At 42.0% G+C, this 12,656-nt stretch overlaps 1 protein-coding gene across 1 annotated transcript in view; it reads right to left on the bottom strand.

Annotated features, from left to right (window-relative positions):
* col1a2 (collagen, type I, alpha 2) overlaps positions 1–12,372 on the bottom strand; it is a 34,780-nt gene extending 22,408 nt beyond the window's left edge. Inside the window, exons 1-17 of the mRNA XM_063185486.1 lie at positions 12,162–12,372; positions 9,100–9,106; positions 8,461–8,487; positions 7,904–7,987; positions 7,405–7,461; positions 7,048–7,092; positions 6,891–6,944; positions 6,488–6,541; positions 5,372–5,425; positions 5,028–5,081; positions 4,663–4,716; positions 3,692–3,736; positions 3,032–3,130; positions 2,456–2,509; positions 1,019–1,117; positions 789–833; positions 69–167 (exon numbers count right to left, since the gene is read on the bottom strand). Coding sequence (XP_063041556.1) covers positions 69–167; positions 789–833; positions 1,019–1,117; positions 2,456–2,509; positions 3,032–3,130; positions 3,692–3,736; positions 4,663–4,716; positions 5,028–5,081; positions 5,372–5,425; positions 6,488–6,541; positions 6,891–6,944; positions 7,048–7,092; positions 7,405–7,461; positions 7,904–7,987; positions 8,461–8,487; positions 9,100–9,106; positions 12,162–12,235 — 1,005 coding nt within the window. The 5' untranslated portion in view covers positions 12,236–12,372. The remainder of the gene's footprint in view (positions 1–68; positions 168–788; positions 834–1,018; positions 1,118–2,455; positions 2,510–3,031; positions 3,131–3,691; positions 3,737–4,662; positions 4,717–5,027; positions 5,082–5,371; positions 5,426–6,487; positions 6,542–6,890; positions 6,945–7,047; positions 7,093–7,404; positions 7,462–7,903; positions 7,988–8,460; positions 8,488–9,099; positions 9,107–12,161) is intronic.
* Between the last annotated feature and the right edge of the window lie 284 nt (positions 12,373–12,656).

Below are 12,656 nucleotides of genomic sequence, written 5' to 3'. Positions count from 1 at the left end.
AGGTCAAATGATGAAAGAGGAAAGGTCAAAGGTCAATGTCAAATCCAGCTGTTTTGAAGGTCACTTACAGAGAGACCTCTTGGGCCAGAGGGGCCGACGGGTCCCTGAGGTCCGGGTCCTCCTCTTGGTCCGGGGAATCCGGGGGTACCAGCAATACCAGGGGTGCCCTACAGAAGAAGACAACATCACATTACATTACATTTAGCTGACACTTTTATACAGAGTGACTTACATTTACTATTTTTCAGGGTATTGGTTACAATCCCTTGAGCAATGTGAGGTTAGGTGCCTTGCTCAAGGGCACTTCAGCCATGGATGCAGGTGTAGGGAGAGGTCAGGTGGGATTCGAACCTACAACCCTCATATTGTAAGACCAACTCCCTAACCGTTAGGCCACGGCTGCCCACCATGACAGCCAAGTGTGAGGTCTGGAGTAGGTTGAGGTGTTCTTGAGATGTTGAGGCGAACTTCTAAGGTGTCAAGTGTGATGTAGGCCTACATTTTAAGGCATTCACAACTGTATGTGTGATGCAGAGTACAATTTCAGGCGTTCAGAGGTGTAAAATGTGATGTAGAGTTCGGGTGTACAGTCTGAGGTGTGAGGTACAGTACATCACGAGGTGTCCACAAGTGTGAGGTACAGTTTGAGGTGTGTGTGTGTGTGTAAATAAGTGTGATGGGTGGTTTCAGATTGTTCCCAAGTTTAAGATACATTGTGTACAAAGTGTAAAGTTTGTGATTTGTGTGCAGTTTGAGGGGATTTATAATTAATCAAAGTAAACACTTACAGCAGCTCCCTTGGCTCCAGACAGACCGTTAGCACCAGGGTTACCCTGAGGAGAAGCAGAAAATAAAACACAATATTAAGACAAACCTGAAATCAATACACAGTCTCCCAACGAACAGATCCCAGAACAGACTGATGATCTTATAGCAAACAAACAAAATCGATAACACAAACAGGAAGAACACACAAACAAATAAACAAAAAAGGCAAACAGAACAAGATGATACTCACAGGGGGACCAGCGGGGCCAACAGCTCCGTTGGGACCGGGCTCTCCTCTTCCTCCCTGGGGTCCAGAAGGTCCAGTATTGCCAGCGGGTCCGAGCTCTCCCTGTTAGCGTGGACAGACACAAAATATGAGAAAATGTTACACTAGATGCACGCACACTGATTTGAGTTGGTTTTGATTGCGGTGAACACTGCACTTGCTGGTGGTGTGTCCAATATTTCATGCGTTGTGGTATTTTGCTGATTCCATGTTGAAAACAAGGGACAAACTGGAGAATATAATATAAGATGAACAGTGTCATACAGTGGATATAGGGCACTAGCTGTTGTGTTGACTACCCAGTCTATTGGAACCAATGGAATTCCATCTTTGGAATGCCATCTTTGCAAGGTGATGCGCAAATCATCCTGTAGGTGGCAGCAAATAAACATCTCTGCTGATAGTGAGAAATAAATAAGAGCCTTGTAACAATATGCTGGCACCTAAGGCTTGCCATGACATCTTTGTTCTATTCTATATCTATGGACAATTGTGTTAGCAGCTAAGCTGTGCTGGTCTCTACTGCAACGCTACAGCTAAGGGTTGTTTGCTAACCCACAATAGGTATACAGTAGCTACAGCTAACAAATGATACCCAACTGAAGCTACGGTAGGTGGGGTTTGGCACAGACCTGGTTAATACAGGTCTGTGGGGTTTGGTTAGCCTAGCCTAGCCTAGCCTAGCTAGACCATCAGCAATGTGAAAAAGGTCTAGAAACTCATCATAGGCAGGGAGCAGGCTAAGTTTTCTTCCAAATCCCTCTGCATAACCAGAGGGGTGCATTTCTCGACAGTGTTAGCAACTTACTTGGTTGCAATGCATTTTCCCATTGGCAACCTAGTATGTTGCTAACTGGTTAGCGACTATGCTTTCGAGAGACTGGATCCAACGTGATCCACAGTAATTCACTGCATTTCACAAACCTGATGACGAATTGTCACCAGGAGTCCCTGACAATAGACTGTATATTTGCTGCAGATAGGGGCAAAGGGTCTCTTTCTGGGCTAGTGTTCGGTGCATTGGTCAGTGGAATTTCTGCTTGCGCATCAATGATCTCAGGATTGGCCTTAGGTATGTGATGGTAAGTTTGTGTGTGAAAAATACAGTCAGTGTTGCCAGATTGGGCTGTTTCCCGCCCCATTGGGCTGCTTAGGATGGCCGTGTGCATTGGGCTGCTTAGAATGGCCGTGTGCGGGTGAAAATGGCATTTAGCAGAAAAACCCGCCCAATTTTGCCATAGAAATCAATAGAATTGGGTGGGATTTTGTGCTTCTAGGCGGGGTTTGAGAATTTTCTGGGCTGGAAATCATCAGCATCATCTGGCAACCGTGAATACAGTATGTGCTCTGTGTCGTGTTCAATTTTGTAATGTGTGTGCAAGAGTGAAGAAGGAAACTCACCTTGGGGCCAGGAGCACCAGGGAAGCCTGGGGGTCCAGCTGATCCCAGAGGGCCCTGGGAAAGAGACACAAGGTGTACATGAAGGTCAAGTAGGTCAAGGTAAAGTGTTAACGACAGTACACATGAAAACACTGAACGAAGACAGTTAGAGTTATACAAGTGGACATTATGGTTCGTTTGGTTCCTTTTTCAACTCCATATTTTTCATCGCAGACTACATGTCTGAAAGTCTGAAAGTCTGAAATTTGCTTTCAGAGTTCTAGGTCATTGGAGTACAAGCTCAGCATATGTATGTGTATATAGGGCATAACGACCCAGAATTACTGCTTTATTTATCTATGATGTGTACATGCCAGATCTTTTGGGTAAAAAGAGATACAGGTTAATGGTGTACACATCTATAATTTCTCTCTCAAAGGTCTACGGTTCAATCTCAGAATTTCTGCTTCACAAACCTATGTATACAGTACTGAGAACTGGCTACAAAGAGATCCAAATACTGTATTGTGGTGCATAGTTCTAGGATCTTGGGAAACAGTTCCGATGTAACCGTTTCTGCTTTCTAGGGTTACTTACAGCAGGTCCGGCAGGTCCAGTGTTGCCGTCAGCACCACGAGCACCAGCGGGTCCAGCAGGTCCGGCACGTCCTCTCTCGCCATTCAGACCACGGTTTCCCTGGAGACACACAGGAAACACACGCAAACGGTCAAGATCAAGCCTCAACAAATGGCTGGTAGGATTCAGTGATGGGGGACCTGGATTAAGATGCTACGTACAATCCACTTCCACATATTCCAAATCGTCTGGTCTTACCTGTCCAATTGTACTGTTTTGGACAAGCAAAAGCAGGTTATTTTGAATATGGGGCACTGGGTTGTAGCTTCCGAATCCAGGTAGCCCATCACTGGTAGCATTATGCTGTATATTGTGTCTGATTATGCTGAAAGGCCTTGCCATATGTGGCCTCAGATAGTCCAAGATCTCAGAAGACTACAGAGTTTTTTCGTATACAAACATTCAGGCTGTAGTACATGCAGCTGCGAGCACCCTCTGTCTGTTTGGAAACTGCTGTTACTCAAAAACGTTGTTCATGTGATTGGTTGCTTAGCATCTTGCTCCTCCTCACAGCATGAATGTTTGTAAATGGAAAACGCATGTATACTATATGAGGATAGCTGGGTCATGTGATTTGCATGGTCTATAGGCTAGCGTGTCAGTGAATGCCAAAGAACTTACTCTTGCTCCGGGGGTTCCAGGGCTTCCATGGGCACCATTCTCTCCCTAAGGGCAGAAGAGCAACAATGTTAGACATGAGAAATATTCTTATGAACCCATGAGAAAAGACTGCAGAAACAATGAGAAATGCATGTGATTAGCAAGAACAGTTAATGAAAAAAAAATGGCCTAACTAAGCGACAGATCTTGTGTAGTGCATTTTGTCAGATCCTAGATTTGTAGATATCTAAACGTTCCAAGGTCAATCCATTCTGGACATTCCAGATTGAGACATAAAGCTAAATCCATGTGATCCAGTATTGAAGTTGCTAGATTATCAGTGATTGGTATGGTCAAGTACAGTATATGGACGTTAACAGTGCAAGCTCTATGGCAGTGATGGGCAACCTAGATTCATTAGTTAGAATGCAGTGCCACATATTCCGAATGACCAGGTGCAACCTTTCCAATTCAACCAGGTGATTGCCTGATTGAATGGCACGTAAAACCCGGTTCATTTAGAATATGTGATTCTGGATGGTAACTATGACTCTATGTTGCCCACCACTGCTCTGTGGTCTGAGATGATCAGTGATAGCGATCTTGGTGGGTCAAGTAAATGGAGGCCGTGAGCAGAGACACTGGGCATTTCTCAAAACCTAATGCGCACACTTCCAAGTGTATCAGCCTAATTAGTTACACCCAGTGATTGGATACTCTTTGGTGAATTATACGGAGTATCCAATCACTGGGTGTGACTAATAAAGAGTATCCAATCACTGGGCGTGACAAATTAGGCTGAATACACTTGGAAGTGCATGCACTAGGTTTTGGAGAAATACCCACTGTCCTGTTCATGAATGCAAGCCCTCCAGCGTGAGATGTCTTGAGATGATCGGTGCTACTGGTCTTTTTTGTGTCTGTGTCTGTGTCTGTGTCTGTGTCTGTGTCTGTGTCTGTGTGTGCACGTGCGTGCGTGTGTAGAAGAGTACCTTAGCTCCAGCAGCGCCAGGCTCTCCCTTGCGTCCATCAAGTCCGTTGTAGCCCTGTACGGTAAGAAGAAAACATAAGTTAAAGAGAAAAGTTATGATCGACTTTTTTTTTCTTGATTGATTTTGAGTATCTTAGGCTATTTGTGGCTTGCAGTGATAGCAGTTGTGGGATGCTAGTCATTTTCAGCATGATGTTCAGAAGGTAATAAATTGGTAGGACAAATATGCTATTTGCTATTAGTGATGGCAATTGTATGATATTGATATTCCATCTCAGTGTGATGCTCCTTAGGTAATATATTGGTAAAGCCCAGAAGCGAGGAACCCTGATATGCTTATTAAAAATGATCATTCTGTATTCTTACTCTGTGTCCCTTCATTCCGGGAAGTCCGGGGGTTCCGGGGAATCCACGGGCACCCTGTGAGATAGAAAGAGAAAATATGTAAACAATGTCAACATGGCTATTTTTTTACATGGGCCTATATGGACAGACAATACCCCTTTAGCTAACTTAGCTAGTTTAGCTTAGCGACTCCTTCCCATGATGCTAATGATACAGTTCCAACATATCCCCATGGATGAATCAATTATTAGATATTGTAGGCTACTGCTTTAGTTTACTGTAAACTATGACATAGGGGATCAAAAAGAACACAAAGCACAAAATCACAAATAAAAAAGTGGGTAATTGTAAAAAATTATTCTCACCTGAGCACCGGCGGGTCCTCTATCTCCAGGCTTACCAGGTCTTCCATTGTTACCCTACAAGACAACACAAGACGATGTAGTAAGTAAAGCATGTGACCCTAGCATGACCTGTGACAGACGGCTGGGTCTGTCATGGTAGCAAAGTTTAATAGACAGACAATAACAAAAACCTTGTGCTCAACTCAATTTCCCAAAACCACTGTTACTAGCTCATCCAAGGAGGTTATGTTTTTTTCGGGGTTAGTTAATTTAGAAAATGTTTTTGTGAATAAAATTGTGAGCGAATTGTTTCTGAAATGTTGACAGTGATTTGGTATGCTGAATGGATCAAGTTGATTCCTTTTTGCTGATCTAAGGTGACTTGACGGGGGTCTGCGTGCGCTCTCCGAGTGCTTTTCTAGTTTCTAATGACATAAGCTGTTGCTGGTTACAATGCAATTATTAATCAAAATAATCAGTGACACATGCCACTCAAGATGAGGCAATCAGACGAGTTCTGCTCTTGAACCAAAGCAGGAAGAACAAGGTTGCTATTTAAAACAGTGGTCCATGGAAAACAGTAAGTTTATGTCTATGCCACCAGATATTACTTTTCCTGCCTGAAATGCATTGAATCAAAGGTAACGCCACTTGAGAAAGGTTGATTACATCACATGAAAAAGACCATTAACAACAAGATTTCCAATAGGCTGGTAGCAACCAAGTGGTTGGGAAATAAACATCACTCACTTAAGATATGGTAGTCTGAACATACATAAGTCCTCGCCAGACTTGCATTACCCATTGCCAATCAACTAGATTCCCAACTGGCTAGTATCTAGTTGGGACACTCACTCAAAATCATGAGTGTCGCTAGGGGGGGGAAGTGTTACAGATTCTAAGGGCCCAAGCACTAACAGCACTGACAGGGGCACTTAAGGGGCCCCAAAATTTTACTCTTTCATGGGGCCCAAAATCTCTGGCGGCACCCCTGCTCAAGATACAATTGGAACTTGGAACTTGTCAGAGTTGCTATTACCCGCTGCCAATCAACTAGATTCCCAACTGGTTGGCAGCAACTATGATTTTGGGAAACACGTACACGTCACTCAAGATATGTCATTTTTTTTAACTTACGTCCTCGCCAGACTTGCCAGGGGGTCCGGTGGGGCCACGAGAGCCGACGGCACCCTGTCAATACACACAAAGACAAAGACAAGAGGAAGGTTTAAGGTTTATGGCCTCAGAATCTAGTATGATCTTCTGGACAAAAGGCAACAGGCCCTCACAGCATATAGGTGTGCAAATCCATTAGGATAGAATAAAGTAGAACAGAATAGAATAGAATATGAATGCACAATTTATTGGACACTATACACATGTAGAATTGGACAGAATGCAAGCGCAATAATGTATGTGGACTAATACGTATGTGGATATTGATATTGGTGCAAAAAATGGAGGCATGAACATGGGGTAAAGGTAATAATAAAAACCTAAAATCATGAATTAAGAAAATGGAAAAATAAAGATGTCTTACAGCTTGTCCGGGCTCGCCAGGCTCTCCAGCATGTCCTTGGAATCCTTGGGGTCCCTAAAACAAAATAAAAGAAGAACGTGTGTATTATTTCATCAACTTTTTGATGCCGTGTTTTCTAATAAAAAAATATGTGACATAAATGCATTTCATAACTTACAGGGGCACCGGGAGCTCCGGGTGGGCCTCTAGGTCCCATCAGACCCTGTAAGGAGCAAACACAAATAATTGCATTATTATTACCCACAATGCCTAGCAACTCACTGGGATTTTTTACACATGCTGCTAAGGCACTGATAGAAAGGATGAACTCCAACAATATAGTCTGCGAAGTGAAGGCAACACCCTAACTGTATGTTCAAAGTGCATACATCAACATGAGTAAGACATTAGTCTAAGTGCATAAGAATTATTATATATATTATAATTATAGAATTATAGAATTATCATGCAATAATCATGTATAAAATGTATGTATAAACGGTGTAGCACTGCATTTGTTTTCAAATAGCCGTACCATGGGTCCGGGGCCGGGGTCAGGTCCTTTAGCTCCATCATACTGAGCAGCAAAGTTCTGTTCAAAAGAAAGAAAAAAAGAGATTAGACTTGCTTTGATTGTTTGTGTGCGATCAATGGACAAATCAATAAATACATGCAATATTACTAATGGGTAAGACTTAGTTGAGTTTAGGTACACTAATAGTATAATAACATTGTAATGCATGTATGTGACCTAATTTTGAGGGTTGACATTGTGACCTTCAGAGGTCAAAGGTCAAAAGGTCATTGGAAAGTAGGTCAGGAGGTCATGACCTTGTACATACAAGCATTTTTCACACGGTCTGCAATTTTTTTTGTGTGCAAATGTGCACGCAAAGGCGGCAAATCATTTTTCAACCAATGCACTACACATGTATGTTCTTCATGCAGGCATATTTTTTTAACAGATATTCACGCGGATACGTTTTTCCCCCAGGGATTTTATGGATTGGGTATTCCAGGTTTTCCAGACTTACTCCGCCAAGTCCAGGGGGTCCAGGGGGGCCAGCAGGTCCGGGAAGTCCAGGTTTTCCGGGTTTTCCATCGGGGCCTCTTGGGCCCTAGGATGAGAACACAGAGACACACACAGAGACACAGGACGGTAAGGATTCCTTATTATTTACCAAGCTCGTTCACCAATTTCATGCACTTGCCAAACTGTGTAAAAAGTGCCATACAGATATCCTTTAGTATTAAAATATAATGTAATAAATACAGACAAGTTTGTCCTAAAATCAGCAAATCTGTCTATAACAAGAATGCAAGATCAGACGAATCATAACGTCAGTGAGAAGTGTCCTAATGAGTGTTCAGGAAAGCCAAACAGAATGAAATCAATTAACCTTTTCATTGATTCAAATATAGATATTATGCCCATAAAATAGTTACTCGCTAAGAACTGTATACAAGAGGTGAAAGGTCAAAGAGGTCAAAAGGTCACTAGTTCAACTTTTCATCTTTTTTGTCCTTTTTTTGGTATGTTTAAGCAAATCAAAGATAAAAAAGCAAATTCAATATATATCCTTTCACTTACCGGGTCACCTCTGGGTCCTTTGGGTCCCTGTAGTCACGGAGGGAAGAGAATGCAGAAGTATGAGCCAACAGATGTGTATATGAGCCCCGGGTTTGTCTCTTCATGCATGGCACTCTAACCAGGACCTAGCTGGCCTGCCTCATGCTAAGCAGACATAAACAGTGCCGCATAGGGACGGCTTCTCAACGTGGGACACAACATTCAGCCAAAAGTATTTATAATGCAAAAGATTTATAATAAATTATAACTGTATAACATATTATAAACTGCATTATAAACAGTATCCACCATAGATATGTGTGAATACCCATTCCAGCATTGTGTTCCAGCAAGCTAGTGTTCACGAGTCTTATTTGGGCCTAAGTGTAGTGCAGTGGCTATAGGCCCCACAAGGCCTATAGGTTGCATGAACATAAGAAATGCACACTCACCCTGAAGTCATCCTGCACGGAAAGAAAAATAATAAATAAATTCAAGATTTATTTATTAAGTCTTTCCATGTTTCTTATGTTATGTGGGACTGCTGTATGTTTTGGGTCTACCGGATGCAAAACCCTTTTATTAAGATGCTTTAAATACGCGTGATGATCATGCATGTGAGCAGTAGCGAATATGCACCAATGTGAGCAACAAACAGACGTGGGGACTATTTGTGGCTTATGGATGTGACAGACAGATGTCTATACTAGGGAACATAAACAAACAATGCAGGATTAGTTTGTGGAATAGTCTGATGTCTAAAAGGCAAGTATTTAAGTATTTTCATAGTTGTTGTTAAAACACATGTATAACTTTAAAAAACTGTACAAGTGTGTCTCTGTTAACCATGTATAGATTGTATAACCATGTATTGCATTGTCTTTTAATGTTACCAAACCAAAAAATAGCAAAAGCTTGCCAATGGACATCAGACTGTTACATATATTCAGGCTATATTCAGTTGAGCAATCTAAAGTCTATATTATCTAACATATCCGTATTTAGCAATCTAAAGCAATCTCAAGAGTTCTGCAGACCAGTAAACTAGACAAACCCTAGTGGCAGAACATATATTGCCTTGTCAGGCTCAGAGTTCGCATAGCCTATTAACAATGGATCAATATCAATAAATCTTCAATAAACTCCCACTCGCACTGCTCTTTATCAAACCATAGTGAATGAACGTTTTTTTCAGTATTAGGGCCTGCATTACCAAGAGACCTGTACACACACACGCAGAAAAAAGGCAGAGGGCAGTATCCAGCAGTGTGTTTTCAGGAATGTCTCTGATTTCTACGTTTTCTTTCCTCGTTACGGGGCCCTTCTAAATAGGCCCATTGTATCCTGGGCCCCGGAGTAGGAGGTTTCCACTTTCACTGACATTACCTCTGGCCAATAGTAAGCTCCTGTCTCGTCCCTGAGACAGGAAAAGGCTAAAAAAGTAACCATCATCTTCGCTTATTTCTACTAAAACAGTACCAGAGGCTGCAGTAACTTGGAGATTGCTCAAAATTGACACGGATATTTGACACAGTAACACTATCGAGACGTGAGAGGAAAGCCATGCTGGGAAGAGGAGGATGAGGTAAGTATGTCTTAGATCAAGAATCTATGCAAAAAATATATATACTAACCGCTGTGTGTGATGAAGGGGTAGACGAGAGAGGGACAAAAACAGAGAGAGAGAGGGAGAGAGAAAGAGAAAGAAGAATTCAGTCAGAACAAGAGATTTGTCTTGTAACAAAACATTTGCTTGGCACAGGTGTATCAAACATTGCAGTGCAGTGTATCTCAGTACGTGGCACTCACAGTCATAACAAACAAATGACAAAAGGTCTGCGAGAGAAATTGTCTTATTTCTGTCTAGCAGACATAGAAAAGGGATATATTAAACAAAGAAACGGTGTGCAGAGGACCTATACAAACTACAACTGTGAGATATAAAATATGACTACACTGGCTTCAACAACGAGAGGCCTGGGGTGCGTTTCTCAAAACCATAGTTAGCTACTTTGTTGTTTCCCATGCAATTTCCCATTAGCAACTGCAAAAGTTGCTAGCTTTCAAGAAGTGCACCCCTATTCAGCTGCTGGCTTTTAAGAGTTAGACCTGAAGGGACTGTGTTAAGTATTTACTACCAACAGCTTTGATAACTTCTGCTATCTTGTTTTTAGAATCAATCACATTTCAGACAATCAGAGTTGCCTGGAAACACTTTCATTGTATTTGCCTGTGTGTGATAGAATCTTCTGCATGTCTACACTGCCCTGCACTTCACTATATCACAGAGCTCCCAAGATTTGGCACCCAAATAGCATCTAAGCTATTCCTGTGTTTTCAAATGGTGTTTTTTTGCAGTTACGTATTGCTAAAATGATTTGATTAAAATGTCACTTGCATTAGGCCTACCTGTTTAAAATATACTCTGTAATATTTCTGTTCTCTGTGAAGTGGGTAAAATTCTCTAACAGTGACAAAACTTCACTTTAAGATGATATATGCCGACATCAGTACAATATGTAATGTGTGCCGTTATGTGCCAATATCATTGTTGATTTCCAGTTTGAAAATGTCCATTATCCAATATCTGCATCTTTAACCCTTTGTGATGCAGTCATGGGCGGTACCGATGAACTCGAAACCATCTGCTGGATATTTGAGATCCAGGTGGAAACTGATGACTGGGCCCTCCCTCTTCTTCCACCCTGCCATGACCTCAAATGGCCAGCAGATGTCGCTTTAGAGCCATACGTGGATCACCCATGCCTGAACTTGGGTGCGCAGAAACAGCTAGGCCTATGAAGTCATTCTTATTCTTCTTTAGGCTGAAAAATGAAAAAAGGTCGCACCATGCATAGGTTTCCACTTACAATATTTTGGTCAGCACCCTTAAAAGGAAGAAAAAAACTGTTGGGTGACGCCTGCTCCAACCCTTATATTCTTCTTTAGGAAAACCATATAGTCTGTTTCTTTCCTGCCTTAAATTTTGCTCCTACAAGTGGGTCTTTTCAATGCCGTTACCTCAATCAATCTATTGTCAAACAATGATGATGGAAAATATTCTACACAAATCTACATCTAATGTAAAAAAAGTTAAAAGAATAACCAGTAATATGTAATTTATACTAAATGTTTAACTAAGAACCTGATGTGTAACTAATCAGTAGACTAAGCTGCAGCACCATTCCACTGTTCTAGCTACTAATGTGAAAAACAGCTTGCCTTGGAATCCATCCCTCTGCCAAATGCAGTGTTTCAGCTAACCGCCAGGGGGCACACTGACATCTCACTATAATAAAAGTTCCAACCCAGGACAATAAGCGCGCAACAACGCCCCAAAACTTTACATTAAGTTCTAAAACTATTTATCTCACAAAACACTCTTCCCACACGTTTATACTGCACATGCCTCACACTATTGATGATTTGGACTCTTTAAAAACAGCCTTTGACTCCTCGCTTCTCACTCATTGTAATAGTGATATGGTATATCCTCGGGAGAAGAAAATTGAAGAATCCATGAAAAGGTGAAAATCCGTTGGAATTTTACAACTCCAAAGGAGAAGCCCTCGGGGCGCACGTTTAGCTGTCCTTGGTGTTATTCCCAAGTCGAATACAGCCGAAAACAAAAGAAGCAAGTCCTCGCGATGTCGGGACAGACCAGGGCGCAAAAGGCGAGTAAAATCCATGGTTTTAAAAAGCGGAAAAATCATAATGAAAACTTACATTGGCATGATGCTAGGTATGAAGTTACTGCAAGCAGCAACAGAATCCGGGTATCCACAAAGCTGAGCATGTCTAGATAGACATGCAGACTCCTTGTGCTGCAGTGCCCCTGGTTTAACTACTTCAAGCGGGCATACAGTCGTGGTGACAATAACTCCAAACTGAGCAGGAACCTGCTGCCGTGATGCTAGTATAATAAAGACCAATCAGTCCGATTTATATGGCAGGAGGGTCTTTGACTGCGTGTCAACAGTGGGGCCCTGGACCAATAGGAGCGAAGAAATTCTATATACTCGCATCCTAGGACTGCCCGGATAAGTCATGTGGTCCAGCATCCCTGCCCTCCTCCAGAAACTTTGGCAGTCTTTTGACGGTGATGACGAGTGCAACGTTTTAATTAGATCCATTCTTTTGTGGACGTGGACAGTGTCGTGAGTTAAAAAGAGGAAAGCTTTTCATTTTGCTTTTGACTTTTGTAGTGAAAGTCGACC

This window comes from Engraulis encrasicolus, chromosome 20 (genome assembly GCF_034702125.1).
Source record: "Engraulis encrasicolus isolate BLACKSEA-1 chromosome 20, IST_EnEncr_1.0, whole genome shotgun sequence".
In the NCBI taxonomy this organism is placed as follows: domain Eukaryota; kingdom Metazoa; phylum Chordata; class Actinopteri; order Clupeiformes; family Engraulidae; genus Engraulis; species Engraulis encrasicolus.
The sequence above is the reverse complement of the archived record's forward strand: the minus strand, read 5'-3'. Positions and strand labels throughout refer to the sequence as shown.